This window comes from Jaculus jaculus, chromosome 9 (genome assembly GCF_020740685.1).
Source record: "Jaculus jaculus isolate mJacJac1 chromosome 9, mJacJac1.mat.Y.cur, whole genome shotgun sequence".
Taxonomy (NCBI): Eukaryota; Metazoa; Chordata; class Mammalia; order Rodentia; family Dipodidae; genus Jaculus; species Jaculus jaculus.
The window spans coordinates 78,865,944-78,891,725 of NC_059110.1; the positions used below are offsets into that span (position 1 = coordinate 78,865,944).

General features: G+C 40.8%; 1 protein-coding gene across 7 annotated transcripts in view; it reads left to right on the forward strand.

The window, feature by feature from the left end:
• The window catches only part of Kiaa0753 (KIAA0753 ortholog), a 79,323-nt gene that overhangs the window by 24,854 nt on the left and 28,687 nt on the right, over nt 1–25,782 (forward strand). For 6 of the 7 annotated variants that reach the window (XM_045158061.1, XM_045158060.1, XM_045158057.1 and 3 more), the window contains 6 exons: nt 13,938–14,173; nt 15,531–15,697; nt 17,244–17,363; nt 19,797–19,865; nt 20,097–20,186; nt 25,463–25,541. In XM_045158061.1, coding sequence (XP_045013996.1) covers nt 13,938–14,173; nt 15,531–15,697; nt 17,244–17,363; nt 19,797–19,865; nt 20,097–20,186; nt 25,463–25,541 — 761 coding nt within the window. The remainder of the gene's footprint in view (nt 1–13,937; nt 14,174–15,530; nt 15,698–17,243; nt 17,364–19,796; nt 19,866–20,096; nt 20,187–25,462; nt 25,542–25,782) is intronic. The other variant, XM_045158058.1, reaches the window with a different exon arrangement.

Sequence of the window (25,782 nt, forward strand, 5' to 3'; positions counted from 1 at the left end):
TCTTTTCTTCCTATTATGATGGTCTTTTGTGGGTAGTGTCAGGCACTGTGAGGTCATGGATATCCAGGCCATTTTGTGTCTGGAGGAGCTCATTGTAAGGAATCCTACACTTCCTTTGGTTCTTACATTCTTTCAGCCACCTCTTCCACAATGGACCCTGAGCCATGGAAGGTGTGATTGAGATATTTCAGTGCTGAGCCCTCCTCTATCACTTCTTCTCAGCACCAAGATGTCTCCTGAGTCATCCCACAGTCACTGCCATCTGAAAAGAGAAGGTTCTCTAGCCGAAAGTGAGAGTAGCATTAATATATGGCTATAAATGTTAAGAGAAGTGCTAATTGGGCAGTTTGGTGAGCATAATTATGCTTCTAGCCATATAGCAGCAGTCATTAAACTCCTAGGGTTCATGACTACCCCTGTTGTAGGTTTTCACTATCAGGGATATATTCCCTCCCCTGGAGCAGGCCCCCAGTCAAATTAAAGGGCAGTTGGTCTCCCCCATAACAGACGTGCCACTTTTGTACCCATTGGCTTATTTGGCCTGGCTGGCCAAATATAAGGCTTGCAGTATCCACTGTGGAGTATCTTCACTGGATATTTCTCTCTGTCCCATTGAACTGTGTGCAGCATGGCTTTTAAGAGAAGTGCTCATTGGGCAGTTTGGTGAGTGTAATATATGCTTCTAGCCACATAGCAGCAGACGTTACACTCCTAGGGTTCATGACTACCCCCATTGTAGGTTTTCAGTATCAGAAATATTTTCCCTCCCATGGAGCGGGCATCCAGTCAAATTAAAGGTCAGTTGATTTCCCCCATAACAGACATGCCACTGTTGTACGTACCCATTGGCTTATTTGCCTGGCTGGCCAAATACAAGGCTTGCAGTGTCCACTGATGAGTATCTTCACTGGCGATTTCTCTCTCCCATTGAACTGTGTGCAGCAAGGCTTTACCCAGCTTTCTGTCAGCTGGTCTACATGGAGGAGGTTATCAGCTCAGTTCCAGCAAGGTTTCTCAGTGACCTTGCAGCCCAAGTATATGGAGACTTCAGCAATAGGGTCTTACCATCTATTCCTGGTAGGAAACCAAGGGCCTTGTCAATGGCCTGTAATGTTTTGGGGCATCAGGGACCTCCCTGGCCAACAACTCACTGGAATGTATCCCATCTCTGGCACTGAAAATTTTCTAGTAACAATCTATGGCTTCCGTATGTTCCATTGTCCAAAAAAGTAGGTTTCCATATGACTTATTTATAATTTATATCCTCTTAGATTTTGATTAGCCCTCCCTCCACCTTTCTTTACTCAATCCCTTCCCCTGACCTCACTTAGACCTTTTCGCTCTCATTATAATCTGTTCTTTTACTTACATATATATGCAATGTCATCCTATTAGCTCCCCCCCTTTCTATTCCCTTTACATCTCCTTTCTAGCTTACTGACTTATGCTACTGAGTTTTCCGCCCACTTACACAGAAGTCCAGTTATTTGTAGCTAGGATCCACATATGAAAGAGAGCATGTGATTGGTTTTCTGGGCCTGGGTTACTTTATTTAGTATAATCCTTTCCAGATCCATCCATTTTCCTGCAAATTTCATTTTTCTTTACTGCTGAGTAGAACTCCATGGTATAAATGTGCCACATCTTCATTATCCACTCATCAGTTGAGGGACATCTAGGCTGGTTCCATTTCCTGGCTATTGTGAATAGAGCAGCAATAAACATGGTTGAGCAAATATCTCTAAGGTAGTGAGATGAGTCCTTAGGATATATGCCTAGGAATGCTATAACTGGGTCATATGGTAGATCTACTTTTAGCTGTCTCAGGAACCTCCACACCGATTTCCATAATGGCTGGACCAGATTGCATTCCCACCAAGAGGGTAGCAGGGTTCCTCTTTTTCTGCAGCCTCGCCAGCAGTTATGTTTAATTGCTTTCATGATGGTGGCCAATCTGACAGGAGTGAAATGGAATCTCAACGTAGTTTTAATGTGCATTTCCCTGATGACTAAGGATGTAGAACATTCTTTTAGATGCTTATATGCCATCTGTGTTTCTTCTTTTGAGAACTCTCTGTTTAGTTCCATAGCCCATTTTTTAATTGGGTTGTTTGATTTCTTATGTATATTTTTTTGAGTTCTTTGTATATCCTAGATATTAATCCTTTATCAGATGTATACCTGGCAAAGATTTTCTCCCATTCTGTAGGTTGCCTTTTTGCTTTATTTACAGTGTCTTTTGCCGTACAAAAAGGATTGAAATTTCATTAGGTCCCAGCAACTAATCTGTGGTTTTATTACCTGAGCAATTGGGGTTATATTCAGGAAGTCCTTGCCAACTCAATATGTTGAAGGGTTTCCCCTACTTTTTTCTCTAGCAGTTTCAGAGTTTCAGATTTGATATTAAGGTCTTTGAACCATTTGGACTTAATTCTTGTACATGGAGAGAGATACGGATATATTTTAATATTTCTACAGATACATATCCAGTTTTCCCAGTACCATTTGCTGTCTTTTTTCCAATGAATATTTTTGGCATTTTTATCAAATATCAGGTGGCTCTAGCTACCCAGATTTACATTTGGGTCCTCTATTCTGTTCCATTGATCTACATGTCTGCTTTTGTGCCAGTACCATGCTGTTTTTGTTACTATGGCTGTGTAGTATAGGTTACAATCAGGTATGGTGATACCACCAGCCTTATTTTTGAGGCTCAAAATTGTTTTAGATATTCGAGGTTTTTTATGTTTCCAAATGAATTTTTGGATTGGTTTTTCCTGTTTGCATGAAGAAAGCCTTTGGAATTTTGATAGGGATTGCATTAAATGTGTAGATTGCTTTTGATAAGATTGCCATTTTCACAATATTGATTCTTCTGATCCAAGAACAAGGGATGTCTTTCCATTTCCTAATGTCTTCTGCAGTTTCTCGCTTGCATGTTTTAAAGTTTTCATTGTAGAGATCCTTTACTTCCTTGGTTAGGTTTATTCCAAGGTACTTTATTGTTATTATTATTTTTTTATGCAAGTGTGAATGGGAGTGATTCTCTGATTTCATCCTCTGTGTGTTTGTTGTTAGCATATAGGAAGGCTACTGATTTCTGTGTATTTATTTTGTATCCTGCTACATGGCTGTAGGTGTTTATCAGCTCTAACAGTTTGCTAGTAGAGTCTTTAGGGTCCTTTATGTATAGAATCATGTCATCTGCAAATAATGATAACTTGATCTCTTTCTTTCCAATTGTATCCCTTTTATGTGTGTCTCTTGCCTTATTGCTATGGCTAAGACTTCTAGTACTATATTAAATAAAAGTGGGGACAGTGGACATCCTTGTCTTGTTCCTGATTTTAGTGGAAAATCTTCCAGTTTTTCCCCATTTAGTAATATGTTGGCTGTAGGCTTGTCATAAATAGCCTTTATTATATTGAGATATGTTCCTTCTATTCCCAGCCGCTGGAGGACTTTTATCATGAAGGGATGTTGGATTTTGTCAAATGCATTTCTGTATGTAATGAGATGATCATGTGATTTTTGTCCTTCACTCTGTTTATATAATGTATTGCATTTACTGATTTGCATATATTGAACCATCCCTGCATCTCTGGGATAAAGTCTACTTTGTTGGTATGAATAGCTTTCTGATATATTCTTGTATTCTGTTTGCCAATATTTTGTTGAGAATTTTTGTATCTATGTTCATGAGGGAGAGATTGGTCTGTAATTTTCTTTTTTTGTTCTATCTTTGACTGGGTTTGGTATCAGGCTGATGCTGGCTTCATCTTTGGTAGGATTCCTTCTTTTTCTATGTTATGGAAAAGTTTAAGAAGCATTGGTGTTAGTTCTTCCGTGAAGGTCTGGTAAAATTCACCAGTGAATCCATCTGGGCCTGGACTTTAGTTGGGAGATTTTTGATAACTGCTTGGATCTCCATACTTGTTTAGTTCTATTTAAGTGGTTAATCTCGTCTTGATTTAATTTAGGTAGGTCATATAAATCAAGGAAATCATCCATTCCTTTCATATTTTCAAACTTAGTGGAGTATATGTTCTTATAGTAAGTCCCTATGATTTTTTTAATTTCTCTGGTATCTGTTGTGATGTTGCCTTTTTCATCTCTAATTTTCTTAATTTGTTTCGTTTCTCTCTTTGTTTTGTTCAGATTTGCTAAAGGTTTATCAATCTTGTTTATCCTTTTAAAGAACCAACTCTTTGCTTCATTGATTCTTTGGATTCTTTTGGTATCTATTTCATTAATTTCAGCCCTAATCTTTATTATTTCTTCCTATCTACTGATTTTTGGTTTGCCTTGTTCTTTTTCCAAGGCTTTAAGGTGAAGCATTAGGTTGTTTACTTGAGACCTTTCTACTTTCTAAATATAGGAACTTAAAGCTATAAATTTCCCTCTTAGGACTGCCTTCATTTTATCCCAAAGGTTTTGGTATGTTGTGTTCTCATTATCATTGGACTTTGAATTTTTTGGTTTCCCTCTTGATTTTTTCATTGACCCATTCATCATTTAGTAGTGTATTGTTTAGTTTCCATGATTTTGTGTATGCTCTATAGCTTTTCTTGTATTGATTTGTAGTTTGATCTCATTGTGATAAGATAGAGTGCAAGGTATTATTTCAATTTTCCTGTATTTGGTAAGATTTTTTGTGTTTTTTCCTACTATATGGTCTGTTTAGAGAATGTTCCTTGTGCTGCTGAAAAGAATGTATATTCTGCAGCATTTGGATGAAATGTCCTGCTAGGTCCATTCCTTCTTTGACCTCATTTAATCCAGATGCCTCTCTGTTTATTTTTTGCCGGGATGACCTGTCAGTTGATGAGAGTGAGGGGTTGAAGTCACCCACTACCACTGTGTTTGGTGTTATCTGTGACCTTAGTTCTAATAGCATTTGTTTGATGAAGTTGGAGCCCTGTGTTTGGTGCTCTGATTGCCTGTCAGGTGCTGTGTAGATGAGCTCCCTTTCCCGGGTCTCTGGTGCTTGCTGGCCCTTAAGGTGCCTTGGGTGATGGGGTAGGAGAGGTTGTGAATAGTGGCTGATCCATCATCCCTGTTCTTCGCAATCATCTTCCTCAGGAGCTGCTCCTCCATTTTCCCCTCCTGTCCTCCCTTCAGGTTTTTTGAGTTTGCAAGCAGGCCCGTGTGAGTGGAGAGTCTCCTCGCCTGCCTTTTCCTGCTGCTCAGGCAGAGCCTTATGGCTGGAGCCACTCAGACCTGGTGCTGCTGCTGCTGGAGCCATTTCTGCCTGCTTCTGTGGGCCCTAGACTCTCTGGATCTCTCCTACTTCTCTGCTGCTGTTGGTAATTTCTCATACACCTCACATTTTAGTAGAAGAGTATATTTTTCTTCTTTTTTTTTTTTTCTGGCTTTTTCTCCCCTAGGCTGCTTTGGTGTGGTTCCTATGACGCCGTCTTAACTGGACTATTTTTTTACATATGTATATATTTTAGTTTTTCAAGGTAGGGTGTCACTGTAGCCCAGGATGACCTGGAATTCACTATGTAGTCTCAGGGTGGCCTTGAACTCATGGTGATCCTCCTTCCTCCTACACCAGCACACCCAGCTTGAAAATATTGTTATTGATTATTGCTTCTATTTGTAAGCAGAGAAAGAGAGAGAGAGAGAGAGAGTATGAGAATGGGTACGCCAGGGCCTCTAGTCACTGCAAAGAACTTCAGATGCATTCATCTCTTTATTGCATCTGGCTTTCTTGGGTACTGGGGAATTGAACTGTTTGTTAGGTTTTGCTGGCAAGCACTTTTGCCACTAAGCCATATTTCTCTAGCCCAATACAATTTTTTCAAAAAACTACTTATATAACTACTATGCAGCTTCAGAATAGGTACTATTCTTTTCCTTCCAGTACTAGGAAGGCAGAGATAGGATGATTACTGTGAGTTACAGATAACTTTGGTTACAGAGTTAGTTCCAGGTCAGCCTAGGTGAGAATAAGACCCTATCTCAGAAAAATTAAAAAAAAAAAAGATTACTAGCACCTATGAAATCCCCCTTGTACTCTCCCCATCCAGCCTTTCCCCCCCGCCTCCACCTCTTTCAAATTATTTTTATTATTAATTAGAGCTGGCTTAATGGTTAAGGCACGTGCCTATAAAGCTACGGACCCAGGTTCGATTCCCCAGTACTCATGTAAAGCCAGATGCACTAGATGGTGCATGTGCTTGGAATTCATGCAGTGGCTGGAGGCCCTGGCATGCCTATTCTCTATCTGCCTGTTTCTCTTTCTCAAGTAAATAAATAGGTAATAATAATTTTTTTAAATAAATTAATTGGTAAAAATAAATTATTACAGTTTTAATGTCATTTTTTGGTTCTGCCTGATTTGGAACTTTATAAAATAGCTACTCTTTTTAGACTTCTCTGACTTTATACTTTCTGCGATTCTTCCATTTGTGTGTGTAGCTGTGATTATTTATCTCTGTTGCTTATTGTATGAATGCATCACAATTTATTTTGTGTTTTTAATCATTGGGTTGTTTCTAGTCTTGGTGACTACAAAGACAAACACTGGTTGCTCTTATGCTCATATGTCTCTCAGTGTGCATGTACTTGTTTATTTGTTGGGTACATTCTCAAGAATATAATTGTTAGGTAGATGATAAATACATGTTATTCCATTGGTCTGAAGGTTTATTTTTATTTTATTTTTTTCGAGGTAAAGTCTCACTCTAGCTCAGGCTGACCTGGAATTCACTATATAGTCTTAGGGTGACCTCAAACTCATGGTTCCTTTCCTACCTCTGCCTCCCAAGTTCTGGGATTAAAGGTGTACACCACCACTCTTGGCTGTGTTGAAGATTTTTTAGTAGTAGTTTTATCACTTGATGCTCCCACCAGTAGTGTATGAGAACAGTTGTTACTAATACTTGCCAACACTTACTATATTTTTAAGCTTTAGCCACTTGGTTGGTATGTAAGACATTTATTATTGTGGTTTAAAATTTTTTATTGACAGTCTCTGTACATATAGACAATATTATTTTGCTTTTAATTGACTTCAGGATAATTAATCATTTCAGCACTTTTTAATATATTTCTATTCCATTCAGGTATCTTTTGTGAAGTCTCATGTCTCACGCTATTTGTTGCACTCAGATTTACATTGCTGGTAGAAATCATCCAACCAAGAGCAGCTTAATCATTTGAGCACTTTTTAATATCTTTCTATTCCATTCAGATTCTTTTGTGAAGTCTCATGTCTCATTCTATTTGTTGTAGTCAGATTTACATTGCTGGTAGAAATCATCCAACCAAGAGCAGCTTCTGGGGAAAAAAGAGGTTTATTTTGGCTTACAGGCTCAAGGGGGAAGCTCCATGATGTCAGGAGAAACAATGGCATGAACAGAGGGTGGACATCACCCCCTGGCCAACATCAGGTGGACAATAGCAACAGGAGAGTGTGCCAAACACTGGCATGGGGAAACTGGCTGTAACATCCATACGCCCACCCCCAACAATACACTGCCTGCAAGAGGCTTTAATTCCCAAATCTCCATCAGCTGGGAACCTAGCATTCAGAACACCTAAATTTATGGGGGACACCTGAATCAAACCACTACACCATTCTTCCCTCCTCTGAATTGCTTGACTTACTTTCACACTGTTTCTTTTCATCCCCTCCTGCCTCTTCAGTTCCAGGGGTGAACCTAGTCCTCAGGCAGATATCCTACCAAATGGATCATGCTCCTAGCTTCTATCTCTTTTTTTTTTTAAATTAGGAACTGAAACAGAGATCAAATATCATTAGTTTCTACACAGTACCAAAATGAGAGCATCTAATTTGGTCAGTTAAGTATTATATATTCACTATAGTTGGGCTATGTATTCCCCTCCATTGGTAAGCAGGTAAAACTAATATAGTATCTTCCATTCAGCCAGAATAAAGCAGGTAAAGTCTGTCTTTACCACCACTTTGCAGATGAGGGTCTGTCTGTCTTTGTGTCCTCTACTTAAGGTATGTCATGGAATAAGGCCTCAAGCAGTAGACTATAGCAGGGCAAGAGCTCTGGGTTGTAATGGTATGGAGGAAGTAGACATCATTCCAGACCTACACATAAAGATGTGTTTTCCTAGCTAGATAGGTTAGAAACTAGAGGTGCCTGTCAATTCTAGAAAAAAGTGACCGCCTAGCTTCAGAGAGAAGTTGCAAATGCCACTAATGAAAGCTCATCATAGAGTAGTAATAGTAGGAAAAAGCAGAAACCAACCAGGAGGACTTGGATGAGAAGACCTACATTATTATCTCAGCTGTACCAGTTTGTGACCCTAGGTTGACTTAATCAGCCTGAACCTCAAGTTTTCAATCTGTAAAATGGGGGAAATAATTTTCATTTGTGACTTAGTTGTAAGTAACAAATTGGCTAATTACTAAGTGCTATGAAAATGTAGCTATTCTAGTTTGTAACAGTGCTTTTGGTATTGATATAGCCAGATTATGTTAGACCTATTCAAAATAAGAAAAATGACTTTTGTATGGTCATAAAGTATACTTCTTATTTCTGAAAATGCATTTACACAGAACAACTCCACAGTCCCTGGCAGTACAGAATGAATAAGCCCAGCCTTGAAGCCAGATGACTAGGCTGGGTCACTCCTTAGGACCTTGAGCAAAATGCTTCACTGTTTTTTTAATTAATTTATTTTAAAATTTTTAATAATTAACAACTTCCATGATTGTAAACAATATCCCATGGTAATTCCCTCCCTCCCCCAACTTTCCCCTTTGAAACTCCACTCTCCATCATATACCTTTCCCCTCTCAGTCAGTCTCTCTTTTATTTTGATGTCATCATCTTTTCCTTCTATTATGATGGACTTGTGTAGGTAGTATCAGGCACTGTGAGGTCATGGATATCCAGGCCATTTTGTGTCTGGAGGAGCACGCTGTAAGGAGTTGTACCCTTCCTTTGGCTCTTACATTCTTTCTGCCACCTCTTCCACAATGTACCCTCTTTTTCTCAGCACCGTGATGCCTTCTGAGTCATCCCAAGGTCATTGCCACCTGAAAAAAGGAAGTTCTCATGCTTCACTCTTATTTCTTCACCAAAAATCTTAGTAATCTTGACCTATTCTGTGAGATGTCATAGTGAGGCTCGAATGAGATGGTGAATGTGAATTAATTATGAACAGAACAGTGTGGTGCAGAATCTGAAGGATGATAATAACCCTTGTTCCCATCATTATGCATTGAAGTGGGCTTCTAAGTAACTGCTTTGCAACTTTAATACATTTGTTCATGGAGAAGAATGTGGTGATTTTTCTTTTTCTTACTCTTGTGATCTTTCAGAAGGTCACTTTGTTCTCTCTCTGTTTTAGATACCACTCTACCTAATTGTTCATTATGATTTCCTAAGGTTCCTCCTTCCCACACATCCCTTTCAAAATGGTATGGAGAGTCCCAAGGGAGGATGATCGTCATTGTGCCCTCTTCATTTGGTTGCAACTTTAATACATTTGTTCATGGAGAAGAATGTGGTGATTTTTCTTTTTCTTACTCTTGTGATCTTTCAGAAGGTCACTTTGTTCTCTCTCTGTTTTAGATACCACTCTACTTAATTGTTCATTCTGATTTCCTAAGGTTCCTCCTTCCCACACATCCCTTTCAAAATGGTATGGAGAGTCCCAAGGGAGGATGATCGTCATTGTGCCCTCTTCATTTGGGATTTATGATTGAGTCTGATGGGATCAACTATTTTGTGATTTACATAATTGTTGGCTGATGCTTTCTTAGTGGCTTCTGAAATGTTCTAGGACAAGCTGATTACATTAGTGTAACTTGTCGGCTCTAAGGATGGTGGTGTCCTCAGACCCAGCTCCATGGAACTTGCATGCTGATTGATGCTTGTCACAGCTACAAAGGTGATAGAACTTAGAGGTCAGAATTGCTTGTGTGTAAAATTAGAAGTTAACAAATAAGTTCTAGGCTGAGGATTCTTTTGTTCTGTTTCCGATTTCCTTGCTGCCTGACTTGTGTAGCTTTGAAATCCATCTGATTAAAGAAATTACACAGGGAAATTCTGACCCTATACTTAAAGCTGCTAAAGAAGTCTAAATAAAGTTTTTGTTTGGTTATGAAATATTCTAGGGGCTGGAGAGATGACTAATGGTTAAAGGTACTTGCCTGCAAAGCCTGACAGCAAAGGGTTCAGTTCCCTAGGACCCACATAAAGCCAGATACACAAAGTAGCATATGTGCCTGAAATTTCATTTGCAATAGCAAGAGGCCCTGATGTGCTCATATCCACATTCATACTTTCTCTAAAACATATATAAATAAATACATAAATAAGTAATTTTAAAAATGGAAAGGGATAAAAATAATGGACACTCCATATTCACTATGCAAGTTAAATTTTTTTTACTTAGTTCTGATACAGTTTAAATCTCTTTAATATTTTTCTCTTTATTTCCTTTTCTTACCTCCCTTTCTAGAGGTTACTATTATAAGCTTGGTGTATTTTCATATTTGTATTGCTCATAGATGTACCTAAACAGTATATTGTTTCATGATATCTTACAGTATGCATCATCCTTCAGTTTGCATTCCTTTTACTTAAATTTGTAAGGTTTCTTCATAGCTTTTAAACATTTTATTTATTTATTTATGGGAGGGCAGAGAGAGAAAGGTCATGCCAGGGCCTCTAGCCACTGCAAAGAAACTCCAGATACTTGTGCCACCTTATGTATCTGGCTTTACATGGGTACTGGGGAATCGAACCCGGGTCCTTTGGTTTTGCAGGCAAGCGCCTTAACCACTAAGCCATCTCTCCAGCTTCAGGTTTCTTCATATTAATAGGTAAATTCTAATTTTTTTTCCAGTGCTGAGAATCAAACATAGAGCCTTACACATATTAGGCAATCTGTTTACCATTGTATATCCCTACCCCAGTGAATTCTAATTTTGTTTAATTTTTAACTTTTTATTGATAACTTCCATATATATAGACAATATAATATGATCATAATCCCTTCCCATCTCCTCTTTTCCCCCTCCCAAACCCCCCCTCCACTGAATCCTTTCTTCCCAACTAGTCTCTCTCTTATTTTGATGTCATCATTTTTTTCCTGTTACGCAGGTCTTGTGTAAGTAGTGTCAGCCACTGTGAGGTCATGAATGTCAAGGCTACTGTGTATCTGGAAGACAGTGTTGTAAGCATTCCTCCCCTTCTTTTGATTGTTATATTCTTTCCACCACCTCTTCCTCAGTGGCTTCTGAGTCTTAGAGGGTGTGATAGAAATGTCTCAGTGTTGAACATGCCACTGTCATTTTTTTCCAGCACTATAGTGACTTTCGAGTCACCCCAGTGGTCACCACCATCTGAAAAGTTTCTCTAAATCAGAAGTAAGCCAGGTGTGGTGGCACACACCTTTAATCCCAGCACTTGGGAGGCAGAGGTAGGAGGATCACTGTGATTTCGAGGCCACCCTGAGACTGCATAGTGAGTTCCAGGTCAGCCTGTACTAGGGTGAGACCCTATCTCGGGAAAAAAAAAATGAGAGTAGCATTTATGCATGGGCATAAACATAAGCACTTAGAGGGCAGTTTGGTGGATATTATGTATCCACTTAGCCAGACAACAGTAGTAGTTCCTTTCTCCTCCTGGCCCCCAAGGATCATTACCTCTCCAGCTATAGGCTTTTCATTAGGTTTGCAGTATCAGGCATGAATTCCTTCCTGTGGAGCAGGCCTTGAGTCCAGTCAGACCAGTTGATTTCCCCCATAACAGACATGCCACCATTGTACCAGTTGGTGTATTGGCCTGGATGGCCAGCTGTAAAGCTTTCAGGGTCCACTGCTGGTCAATAACATTGATGACTTTTGTCCCCCAACAGGCTGCATCACTCTTTCTAGCATCCTGGTACCTAGTCAACAGGGAGGAGGCTTCCAGCTCAGGTCCAGCTTGATTTCTCAGTGACCTGCAGCCCCAGCATGTGTAGGATTCAGTAGTTGGGTCTTACCATAAAGTTCTGGTAGACAAACAAGAGCTTTGTCAATAGTATGTAATGTTTTGGGGCCATCAGGGGCCTCTAAATTCTAACTCTTATCTGTTGTCTAAGTCTTCCTTGTATAAATATGTCATAGTTTTTTAGTTCTTTCTTATCATGGACATTGGGTTTTTCCTAATTTCCTGTTGTGTGTGTTGTCTGAAACAAGGTCTCACTGTGTTGATCAGGCTAACCCAGAGGTCCTGGGATCAAGATCCCCCTTCTTCAGCCTTCTTTGAAGCTGAGACAATCAGCATATGCAGGCTAGTTTCTGCTTTCCTCATCAGTGATGAAGGAAAGAAATGCCCATGTGAATCTTCCCTATGGTGCAGCTGCAAATCTTTAAACTAATTGGAGCAACAAGTTGCTCTTCTAGGTAGCTTCCCTACTTTTACTCCTGGGCTAGTGGTTTTGTGAAAGTGTCCTCTCCTTGTTTATTCTTGGAATCGTCATAGTTAATATTTCCCCTATTCTAATAGGTGCAAAGTGGTATCTCATTACTTAAAATTTCCCCATTACTAAGTGAAGTTGGTCATCTTTTCATATTTTTATTGACAATTTGTATTTTCTGCTTAAATTACAGTTTTTATCCTTTGCCTATTTCTGTCTTGGATTGTTTGTTTTCCCCTCAACCTTATGATTTTGGCTTTATTTGTTTGTTTGGCCAATGTTAATGGGATATTTTTCTCTGATATTTCCTAACTAGCTGTTTTGATATGCAGGGATGATAACTGACCTTCTTTATTTGCTTCAATAAGTAGAAACTTTGCTAAACTCACTTATTACTGAGTTTGACATTAGATTGCCTGAAATTTTCTTTTTTCTTTTTCTTCTCTTCCTCCTCCTTCTCCCCCTCCCCCTCCCCCTCCTCCTTTTTTTTTTTTTTGCTACAAAATGCATTTATTTCTAGTCAGATACAATTCTCCAAGTTCATATACAGTTACATATAAGACCTATCTTTGCTATACGCCCTGTTTACAAGATTCCTTTCTAATTATTAAAGTGTATATCAGGACTGGGGAAATGGCTTAGCTGTTAAGGCGTTTTCCTGTGAAGCCTAAGGACCCCAGTTCGATTCCCCAGGACCCATGTAAGCCAGATGCACAAGGAGGCACACGCATCTGGAGTTCATTTGCTGTGGCTGGAGGCCCTGACATGCTCATTCTCTCTCTCTCTCTCTCTCTCAAATAAATAATAAAAATTTTATAAAAAATAAAATAAAGTGTATATCAAACAATTTTCTTTGCTTCTGAAAACAACAAATAAATTGCTAAATGAATAAACCAGTGAGTCAGTTTGAAGAAATGTGGACGTGATCATATTCCAAAGGTCAGTAGGCATCATGCATCTAAAGCTTGCCTGCTGACTGAAGTACTGTGGCAGTGAACCTTTGTGAAAGAGCATGGCCTCTCTGGAATTTTCTATGTAGGCCTTTATCTCCTCTCCAGTTTTGTTTCCTTTCTCATTGCTGATTGAATGCCATATACACAGCACCTTAACCACTAAGCATCTCTAGCCCTGAAATCTTATACACTTCTTTCCTCTCTTATCTCTTTGGTCCCATAAGGCTCACACAAATCTTGTTATTCCTTTTAATTGACAAGCATATCCAGCTATTACAACGTAATGTTAAACATTAGGAGTACAATTGTAGAAGTAGTCTTTGCATATAATTCTCCACCAAAAATTAAAGCACACCTATATATTTGTATGCAAAATGATATTTCAGTTAGGACCATAGAGACCAGAGAAATTAGCTAACGTGGTAGCTGAGATTCAGCTGAGATTGGGAGCAGTAAGGCTGGCAACAGCACTATGTGTTTTTCTGCAGAGCTAGACAAACTGTGAAGAGTTTGTGTATTCTGTGTAGGCATACTCACCTGTGTTGTAGTAGAATTTTCCTCCATTTATCCTTCTGAAATCTGTAGATCAGTGTCAGCCTGATGTGGAGTTACCTGTGACTCGGAGGCTGGAGAGTGAACTTGATGTGTTAGGTGCAGATATTCTTCCAGAAGAAGGTGGCTCATTTATTCTGGAGCACAGTGCAGATGTCAAAGATGAAGCCCTAGCCCTAGCAAAAACAAGAGCACTGAAAAAGAAGACTGCAACGGAGAACGTGCCATTTCGGAAGAAAGATACTTTGGAGTCAGTCAGACCACAGCAAGTATGAAGTCATTATTTTCTTTTGGCCCATTTATATTAATCTGGCATTGTCCAAGGTCATACAGAATAGTAAGGGTGGACGAGTTTCCTCTCAGGCAGTTGAATGCAGAACCTGTGAACCCAGCAAGCTAAGCTGGTTTAGCTTAGCTCTGGATTGGTTTTCTCTTTTAAGGAAACCCAGTTTATGGGCTGGAGAGATGGCTTTGTGGTTAAGGCACTTGCCTGTGAAGCCTAAGAACTCATGTTCAAATCTCCAGGTCCCATGTAAATCAGATGCACAGTGATGCAAGCACACAATGTTGCACATGCACACAAGGGGACACATGTGTCCGGAGTTCATTCATAGTGGCTGAAGGCCCTGGTGTGCCCATTCTCTCTCTCTCAAATACAAAAAAAAAAAAAGAAGAAGAGTTTGTAATGGTAATATAGGACAGAATATTTTCTCCTGTCCTGGTTCAGTACATTATTAATTGATTTAATACCATGATCCTAATTGTGCAGTCTCTTAAAATTCAGGATTTGAAAGTGTGAGACTCAAGAAGATTTAAGATTCTAGCCAGGCGTGGTGGCGCACGCCTTTAATCCCAGCACTCGGGAGGCAGAGGCAGGAGGATCACTGTGAGTTTGAGGCCACCCTGAGACTGCATAGAGAATTCCAGGTCAGCCTGAGCTAAAGTGAGACTCAGATCATCGGTTAGGTTCAAGTCTTTATTCCTTCCCACACAGACTTTTAATAGGAACCTTGGGAGCTGGATGTTCTTCTCTAAAGCCTCATGCCAGGCTGTATCTTACAGTTTTTTGACTTATTGTAGTTAGACCTAAGGTTCAGAAGAATTAAATATTAACCAAGAATATTTCATAATTTGCCTGTAAGCAACATGGAATATTTTAACTAAGGGATTTAATTAAGGAAAAAATAATACTATGATATAATACAAATTCCTGGCTCTTTTCATATATTCTACTACCTCCCTGAGTTTGTGTCAATGTAATTTTATACTTTTCCAAATTTCTGTCATAGTATTTTGTTAGGTTTAGTGTGAATGCATGAATAACAAAGAAGCACTTTGAGCTTCAGTTACCAGAGGTTGAAACTGGAGTGTCTTTGATATTTGTTTGGCTTTGTAGTTTTTGTTTACCTCTTTTTTATTTTCATTTGTTTGTGAGAGACAGAAAGGCAGAGAGAGAAGGGAATGGGCATGCCAGGGCCTCCAGCTGCTGCAAGCAAACTCCAGATGCATGTGCCACCTTGTGCATCTGGCTTACATGGGTCCTGAGGAGTAGAACCTGGATCCTTTGGCTTTTCAGCCGAGTGCCATTAACCCACCTCTCCAGCCCCTCTTGTTTACCTCTTACAGGGACTCCACAAATTTGAAAGTAGTAGACCAAGCCAACCTCATGGCAAAAGCAGGTTACAACAGACAACAGTGTCATCTAGATTAAAAATTAACCGACAGCCTGTGAAAGACCACAGGGCTCCTTGGATACCTCCAAACCCCACATCCCCACCAGCATCTCCCAAGTGGTATGTAAAAACTGTGATTTTATTACTCTTCCACAGAAGAAAGGTGACATACACATTAGAGCTAGTAGCCTAAATTCTTCCCATTAAACAGAGGTGCTTATTTGGGTGAGTAACACATGAGAAATTTCTGTCCAGGAGCTTGTCAGCTGTCTTTTGTCTATGAGTGGAGCATCCTTCCATGGGCATCCCTGTGCATGGGTCGTGTGGGGGGTGGGGGGGTGGACTGTAGGAGGATAATGGGCTGCCATTTTTTCCACCAACAGATTCTGGTTACCTGAGGCTGTGTTATGTATCTCCCACTTTTTAATGTCCAATGCTTACACATAGTAGGTATTCACTAAATCTTTGCTGAGTTATTTTCAAATAGTTTTAATTCCAAGTTAAGATAATTGTGCACTCTGAAAGCATTCATGTCTCCTTGACTGTCCCTACTACAGGGACTATTTAGCATAATGCTGGCATTATTATCTTGTTACCCTCAATAGCACATGGAGAATGCAGGGCTGCTGTCCTGTGGACCTAGAGAAAGGTATTGTCCTCAGAGGGAGCAGGGTCTAGTTTGTAAATATGCTCTAGGGACATGGTTAAAGATAAATGGGGCTTATTTGCCAAGGTTTGGTAGTTCTTGGCAGCACAATGGGAAGAAACAGGAGGTAAAGTACAAAGAAGAAGACACAGTAATGTGAATATGAACAGGGAGAAGGTAGCTGACTGCAACGGCTGCCTTGGGGAGCCATGAGAGGACAGGGTGAGCAGCCTGGTCTGCAGGAGTCCTCTAGTGACTGAATGGTCTGAATTGGTTCTTATGCTCACCCATCGGCCTCTGAGGTAGAAAAAGCAATGCTAAAATAACCTGATGTTTTTACTCACTTGCAAAGCTGCAACTACATCTGGTCTTCTGATTTGATTGTCCATTTTTTTTTTTTGTTCTGATTTCTCTATTTTATATATAAGTCAATACAGAGATGTGAGTTCAGTTGGTAATATAAAAGCATCAATGGGCTGAAGTTTGTACTGCTAACCATCTCTACACTGGACTGTCTTCTGGACTGTATATGTGGCAGATAGACAATGCAATATGGAATATTCTTTTTGGTTTTTCGAGGTAGGGTTTCATTCTATCCCAGGCTGACCTGGAATTCAATATGTAGTCTCAGGGTGGCCTTGAGCTCATGGTGATCCTCCTGCCTCTGCCTCCCAAGTGCTGGGATTAAAGGCATGTGCCACCATGTCAGGCTGCAACATGGAACATTCTTAATGACTCAGATCTATGCATTGAAGCAGGGTTTGTTTAAGTTCACTCAGTATTCTGTGATAGTAATTTTTTTCATTTAAAGTAGTGACTACTTCTTGAGGCAAAGGGTTCTTCTCCCCTTTGATACCACTCCTGAAACCTAGAAGGTCTTGCTTGTTCATATTCAGCTTCCCATGCAGGTACCATATTACAGATTTGCATTACTGTAATGCGCTTGTAGTGTACACCTTCTGATGAGTCATGAGATGTGGACTGGATGATTATGAAGGCATCATGTTCTATTTTGCTTAGTGCTGCCTGGCTCAAGGTGAAGCCCAGCCCCCGTGATGCTGCAAAAGAACGATCTTTCCAGCAAGAAGATACTCAGGAGTCGAGTCAACTGCAAGATGCTGTTGCGCATGGAGCAGCCAGGTTTGGGCTGGTATTTTTCAATTAATTGAAAATTACAGGGCTCCTTTCTTGTTTTCCCTTTGTCTAAATGTAATGATTTAATTTATTTTTTTATTTTTATTTACTTATTTGAGAGAGAGGTAAAAAAAATAGGCAGGTAGAGAGAAAATAGGCACACTAGGGCCTCCAGCCACTGCAAACAAACTCCAAATGCATGAACCCCTTTGTGCGTCTGGCTTATATGGGTCCTGGGCAATTGAACCTGAGTCCTTTGGCTTTGCAGGCAAATACCTTAACTGCTACGCCTTCTCTTCAGCCCTGGATGTGATTACTTAAGAGATGGGCTATTAAACTTTTTCATTACACTCAACACTATGGCTTACTATAGTGTTTTATTCCTTTTACTTCATTCATTCAAAGTTACATGTATGTCATTTGCTAGTTTTGTACATGGCACAGTTGTATTGTGTGTGTGTATGTGTGTGTGTGTGTGTTTTGAAGTAGGATCTTGCTGTAGCCCAGGCTAACCTGGAATTCACTATGTAGTCTCAGGGTGGCCTCAAATTCACGATAATCCTCTTACCTCTGCCTCCCAATAGCTGGAATTAAAGGTGTATACCGCCACACCTGGCTCTGTGTGGGTTTTTTTAATAAAGAATTAAGGGGGCTGGAGAGATGGCTTAGTGGTTAAGTGCTTGCCTGTGAAGCCTAAGGACCCTGGTTCGAGGGTCGATTCCCCAGAACCCGTGTTAGCCAGATGCACAAGGGGTGCACACATCTGGAGTTCGTTTGCAGTGGCTGGAGGCCCTGGTGTGCCCATTCTCTTCCCTTCTCTCTGTCTGTCTCTTTCTTTCTGTTGCTCTCAAATAAATAAATAAAAATAACAAAAAACTTTTAAAAATAAAATAAAAAAGAATTAGGCATAGTCCTATCCCTGCTTACTTTTTTATTTTGAAAAATATTTTATTTTGGGCTGGAGAGATGGCTTAGTGGTTAAGCGCTTGCCTGTGAAGCCTAAGGACCCCGGTTCGAGGCTCAGTTCCCCAGGTCCCACGTTAGCCAGATGCACAAGGGGGCGCACGCGTTTGGAGTTCGTTTGCAGAGGCTGGAAGCCCTGGCGCGCCCATTCTCACTCTCTCCCTCTATCTGTCTTTCTCTCTGTGTCTGTCGCTCTCAAATAAATAAATAAAAAATTTAAAAATATATATTTTATTTTTATTTATTTGAGAGTGACAATGGGCAGGCCAGGGCCTCCAGCCACTGCAAATGAACTCCAGGTGCATGCTCCTTCTTGTGCATCTGGCTAACATGAGTCCTGGGGAATCAAACATGGGTCCTTTGGCTTTGCAGGGAAACTCCTTAACCACTAAGCCATCCTTCCAGCCCCTTATTTATTTATTTATTTATTATATTTGAGAGAGAAGGCGGCAGAGAGGGAGAGGGAGAATGGGCATGCCAGGGCCTTCAGCTGCTATAAATGAACTCCAGATGCATGCGTCTCCTTGTGTACATGTGTGACATTGCATGCTTGCATCACTGTGCATCTGGCAAACAATAAGATATAGAGGCAGACAGAGAGGATGGGCATGTCAGGGCCTCTAGCCACTGCAAATGGACGGACTCCAGATGCATTCACCACATTGTGTATCTGACATTACGTGGGTACTGGGGAATTAAATTCAGGTCATTAGGCTTTGTGGGCAAGTGCCTTAACCTGTGAGCCATCTCTCCAGCCCCAGTCCTGCTTATTTAGCTATAATTTAAGATAGAACACTTTAATCCAGGCTGACCTAGAATTCGCTATGTGGTCTTGGGCTGGCCTCAAACTCATAGCAATCCTACCTCTGCTTCCCAAGTGTTGGGATTAAAGGCCTGCACCACCACACCTGGCTAATATTTATTTGTTGTTTATTTATTTATCTCTTTATGAGAGTGAGAAAGACAGAGAGAGAATGGTCATGCCAGGGCCTTTAGCCACTGCAAAGGAACTACAGATGCATGTGTCACTTTGTGCATCCAGCTTTACCTGGGTACTGCGGAATTGACCATCAGGCTTTGTAAGCAAGTGTCTTTAACCACTGAACCATGTGTCTAGCCACCTCTCTTTTATTTTTTGCTGACTCCACGATACCTACATGGAGGTCCATTTCTTTGTCTAAACTTGAATATACAGTTAGGTCTTGGTCTAGTGAAGTAAGAAATTCTTAGAATAGTGATGGCTAATTTTCTTGAGAACATTTGTAGGTGGCCTTTTCTCAAAAATGTTTGTGTATATAAAAGTCCTTTTACTGGGAACACAATGCATGGGTACAGAGAGTCTACATTACCTACTGGGTCCTTTAATGGAGATGGATTGGTGTTGTGGGGAGGGGTCCTCACTTCTGTTCTATTCTGTGTTAATGACACCCTGTGGCATTAAGACATGGCTATCTTGATTTTTGTACTATCTGGTAGGCTTGCTTGGCTTGATGCATCCAAAAGTTTGAAGGAACTAGAAGAATTGGACAGAAAGCAAAAACAGAGGTAAATAATTGGTTTTGAGGTAGAAAAGGTAATCAGGCCTGTTGTACATCATCTTGTCCTTTAAGATCAATTGACATTATTTGAGGCCTACCATACTTCTTAAACTGTCTGGCTTTCTATCACCTTAAGAATAATGCTACCTAGGAAGTCTGTAGTGGAGCCAAGATAAACACTAAAGGATCCCTAGCTGTGCTTTGAGGAGAAGGGGTGTGACTCTGTACTGTTCTCTAGGCTTCACTGGCTTGATGCTGAGACTTCTCGAAGAACCAAAGAGCTGAATGAACTGAAAGTTGAAGAAAGGGATAGACTCCAAACATTAAGGTATGTGTTTGCTTCTGAGGAAAAACGGGGATGATTCTCTGTTGTCACTGATTCAGACAGGTTAGACTTACCTCATTCCAAGGGTAAATGACTGAATGATCATCTGCATACCTCCATGTGCACTATAGCAGTTTTCCTGGGTGTGTATAGTTAGGAGGAGTTCTTTGTGAATTATTAGTCTTGTGTGTGCTGATTTCTTAGAAGATGCTAGTCCTAAGGTGAGTAAACACATGGATGCTTCTGTTTCCCATGTCTCTGGAATGCTGCCTGAGGTTTTCAGATGAGGTTGCATCTCCCATTTATCCCCCTGAGAGTGCTGCCATCTAACTATGGTTCTGAAAAAGTGTGCTTCAGATGTAGTGGAGCCACCTACAGTTGACTCTTTTTCTGTCTCTGACAAGTAGTCACCCCATAGTCAAAGGAACAAAATATTTGTTGAAACATCTGTGCATTCTATCACCATTCATGGCAGAGCATTCAGTCCTAGTTAGAAAGCTGTTTTGGTCATAGGAGACCCAAGATGTCTGTATTACAATTTTCAGTCATGCAATTACAGAATCTTAGATTTGAAGGATCTTTTCCCTCTAGCTGATGCTTCCAGCTGCTTTCCAGTATTGTTTTCACAAAGCAAGTGTCTAGTATGTATTTTACACACTCTGTGATGGGTGGTGAATCAGGTCACTGAACTTTTAGAAGAAGCCTGGTCTGGAGAGATGGCTGCCTAGTCATGCTTTGCCTCTCAGCTTCTTCTGCCTAGCCTTGTAGGGTGAGGGCAAGGGTGCTCAGCAGACAACAGGTCAGAGGGGAGCAGGGATTTGAGCTGTGTACGAGCAAGGCAAGACAAGCTTGAGGCCGGGCTCGCTTGGAAGGCTTTCCATGTTGTGTTGTCTCTTTCTCAGTCCAGGTGCTTGTGTTGGTAGACCACATTTCAGTCTAGCTTCTTAGGAGAGGGGGAGCTAGGCATGGTGGCACATACCTGTAATCCCAGCAATCAGTAGGAAAATTGTCACACAGGCCAGCCTGCCTATAAGACCCTGTCCAAAAGAAAAGAAGGGAAGAAGGAAAAATAAGTTTTTTCAGACCTTTCAAACCTAAAAATGTTTATATGCTCTCATATTTTGCCAATATACCATACCCATTATTAGCCTAATTATAGAATTCTTTTTGTATATATTTATTTATTTATCAAGCAGACACATCACACACACAGGGAGGATGGGTGTACTGGGGCCTACCACTGCAAGGTGAACTCCAGATGCATGTGCCACTTTGTATAGCTGGCTTTGGTACTGGGAAATTGAACTTGGGTCATTAGGCTTTGCAGGCAAGTGCCTTAAACACTAAGCCGGCTCCTAGTTACAGAGTTCTTTTTTTTTTTTTTTTAAGATAGGTAATATAATCTTTTTGAAAGACAGATATATCTCATTGGAGAATCTTTGAGACATTTGCAGCTCCCAAGTTTATGAAGTTTATTATATCTCAATAAGTATATATGAATCAATAAAGCAAAAGTTAAGGACAATGAGCTCATTATCAAGACAGCTATTGATTCTCAAGTTTCAAAATAGAGTAGCACAGTTCAGAATACAGAAAACAGGTGTAAAAAGAGCTTATAGGATGTTAGAACACAGAACTAAAGAGATTATGTGATACAAGGAAAACCCAGCAGCTGTTTGATTTCTTCATCTTTTAAAATATTTGTTTATTTATTTATTTATTTGAGAGAAGGGGGGCAGATAGAAAATGGGTGCACTCAGGCTTCTAGCCACTACAAACTCGTGTGTCACATTGTGCATCCGGCTTTACGTGGGTATTGGGGAATTGAACCTGGGTCCTTTGGCTGTGCTGGCAAGCACCTTAACTGCTGAGTCACTGCTCAGCCCTCTTCATCTTTTTGGTAATTAGAAATATTAGGTTTTGCCTTTTGTACGTGTGTACACATGTGTGAGTGTGGGACAAGAACATGCCATAGTGAGTGTGTGGAGGGCAGAGGACAGATTTGGGGCATTCTTCTTTCCACCTCACTTGAGGCAAGGTTTCTCTCTGGACTTGGAGTGCTATGCTTCCTGAGAGGTTCTGGGAAATTTTCCCATCTCTGCTCCATCTCAACAGTGTACTGGGATTACAGAAGCCTATTGTGTCTTCTGACTTTTTACATGGGGTCTTGGGAGTTGAACTTGGGTACTCAGACTTGAGTGGCAAGTGCTTTATCCACTGAGCAACCTCCACAGCCCTAAATTTCACTCTTAAATATTTTTTGTTTATTTTTATTTATTTGAGAGTGACAGGCAGAGAGAGAGAGAGAGAATATGGGCACGCCAGGGCCTCCAGCCACTGCAAACGAATTCCAGACGCATGCACCCCCTTGTGCACCTGTCTAACATGGGTCCTGGGGAATTGAGCCTCAAACTAGGGTCCTTAGGCTTCATATGCAAGCGCTTAACTGCTAAGCCATCTCTCCAGCCCTAATTTTCACTCTTAAAAACAAAAAAAGTACCTTCTTTGGGCTGGAGAGAGATGGATCAGCAGCTAAAGGCACTTGTTTACAGAGCCTGAAGGCCTGGGTTCAATTCCCCAGTGCCCACGTAAAGCTAGATGCACAAAGTGGTGTCTGTCTGGAGTTTGTTTATAGTGGCAGGAGGCCCTTAAGCACCCATCCTCAATCTCTTCTTGCACATAGGTGCACAAACTGGGAGTAAAGTTCTAACCCTTCTTCTTTTCCACAGTTAGAGTGATACTGCATGCTTCTTCCTTTGACTCTGCCCCTGAGGGTGGCTTGAGGGATGACAAGAATGTCACCAGGTAGATTCAATATAGAGATGTGCTTGCCATTTTCTGTCTCGTTTAACTTCACATTTAACGGTGTATTAACCATTTTGGGAAGAAGTTCTTTATCTGCTCCCCTGAAGAAGCACACATAGATCACTAATCCTCTCTGAACCTCCACTCACTGGGCTGCGGCATGCCGTGTGCCAAACCTGCAGTTGCGCGTGCAGGCACTGCTGCTGGGGGACCTGGGCCTGAGGCACGTGGCTGCCGTCAGCCCTGCTGGAGCCTGTGCTGTTGGCTGTGCCCTGCCTCCCTCACCCAGGTGAGAAGGAGCTAGAATTCTTTTTTTCCCCCAAAAGTCATTTTTATTAACAACTTCCATGATTATAAAAAAAAAAAAAAAAAATCCCATGGTAATGCCCTCCCTCCCCCCACTTTCCCCTTTGAAACTCCATTCTCCCCATCTCAATCAGTCTCTTATATTTTGATGTCATGATCTTTTCCTCTATTTTGATGGCTTTGTGTAGGTAGTGTCAGACACTGTGAGTTCATGGATATCCAGGCCATTTTGTGTCTGGGGGAAGCACGTTGTAAGGAGTCCTACCCTTCCTTTGGCTCTTACATTCTTTTTGCCACCTCTTCCACATTAGACCTTGAGCTTTGGGAGGTGTGATAGAGATATTGCACTACTGAGCACTCTGGTCACTTCTTTCCAGCACCATGATGTCTTCTGAGTCATCCCAAGGTCACTACCATCTGAAAAGAGAAGATTCTCTACTAAAAGTGAGAGTAGCATTAACATAAGGGTATGAACATTAAGAGAAGTGCTTACTGCACAGTTTGATAAGTATAGTATATACATTTAGCCAGACAGCAGCAGATGTTATACCCCTAGGGCTCATGACTACCCCTGTTTTAAGTTTTCAGTATCAGGAATATATTCCCTTCCATGGAGCGGCCCTCCGGTCCAATTAGAGGGCAGTTGGTTCCCACCATGACCGATGTGCCACTATTGCACCCGTTGGCTCATTTGGCCTGGCTGGTCAAATATAAAGCTTGCAGTGTCCACTGTTGAGTATCTTCACTGGTATTTTCTCTTTCTCCCCTTGAACTGCATGCAGAATGGCTTCTTCCAGCTTTTTGTCAGCTGGTCTACATGGAGGAGGTTATCAGCTCAGTTCCAACAGGATTTCTCAGTGGCCTTGCAGCCCTAGAATTCTTAATTAGAGATACTTTATGAAACTTTTTTTTGTGAAACTTTTTATTATTATATAATTATACATTCACCTAAAGTTATAATGACACAGAAAAACCTTACCCAGTTCTCCAAAGTAACAACATAGCAAACTAGAACTATAATCAGGATATTGAATTAAAGTCTGAAGTTGTTCTCCTGTTCTTTTCTAAATATCTATAGTTTCAACCTTTTAAGTCTCTGATCTATTTTGAATGAGTTTTGTATATGAAGTGAGATGCTGGTCACATTTTTTTTTTTTTCCTTCTGGATGTCTTTGGCTATTCCAGTATCACTTGATGACAGGGTTGTAGAACTTAAATTTTCCTTGAATGCCATCTGGGTGTGCTGTTTGCTGGGCACCCTCATTTGATCTTTTGGTCTGCCCTTTGGGTAGGTCAGGCTGCTCACAGAGTTTTCTGATCCTTTGCCCAGCAGGTTAATGTCTGGACAGTGCTGTTTTGGGATCTGAGCTAGGAGGGGCTGCAAGTCTTACTGCATAGCATTTAGCAGATGTATATGCCCCTCCTTCCAGCCCAGCACCTACAACCCCATCCATGATTGGTCATCTTTAGATCAGAGACCCTTCAGAGAATGAACAACTAGGCATCTCTTAGAGGTAGAAGAAGATGGAGCATCATTTGATTTGTCTCTCATGTTTAAATCCCTTCCTCCCAGCTCATGTCAGGTCTAGGTGTCCTGGTACTTCCAGATGTGTGCCTAAGTCATTGGCACACATTATGTGGGCTCTCTAAAATGTTCCCCATTGATGGCCTCCAGTTCAGCTTTCTTGAGTCTGTTAAGTTAGTTCTTGTTTGTGTTCTTTGTCTCCTAGCACTCTTTTTCTCCTTATCTTTTTGGGTTTTATAACTATTGCTTTAGTGGAGTTTTCAAAGAGAGCAAAATAAGTTCTTTTGTATAGTTGACTTCCCTCTTCAGTGGTTTAGAGGCAGTCATGTTTTCTGAATGGTCCTCCGAGTCTTTCTTCACTCTCCTTCAGTATTGCTGGAATCCTAAGCAGAGAGAACCCCAGACTAGCCAGCACTATCTCACCTGGGAGCCCATTTGAAAGTGCCAACTCTCCCTCTCACTCAGACCAACTGAATCCAAATGAAAATTTAGCAAGACCCCAGGGGATTTGTGTGGTCATTACAGTTAAAGGACCATTTGGGTTCTGTAATTACTTGATTTCTCTTCACCTGTGATGGTTAGATAAATATACAGAATAGGACATATTCTTTCTTTTGACTTGGATTTTCAATTTTGTTTCTAGTGTTTCTGCCACCCAGTTAGCAGATAAGGTAGAGGAGGCAGTTCTGGAGCATTTGAAGCCTCTCGTGGTCAAAGCCCAGGTAATCTAACTGATCTCATTTGCTTACCTTTGGGAATCCTAAAATGAAAAGAATTGCTATATTGGTCATGCTGGTCCTTGTTAAGGCCAGGTATCTCTTTGGCAGCTAGACACTGCAGGGCTGATATGTCTGCATGCAGTATATGGGCTCATTGCTACTGGAGCCCCTTGCTACCCGTAGTCCACCTGATAGTCTCCATGTGTTCTCTGCTGGGAGGAAGGGAAAAGGGTAAGGGAAAGAG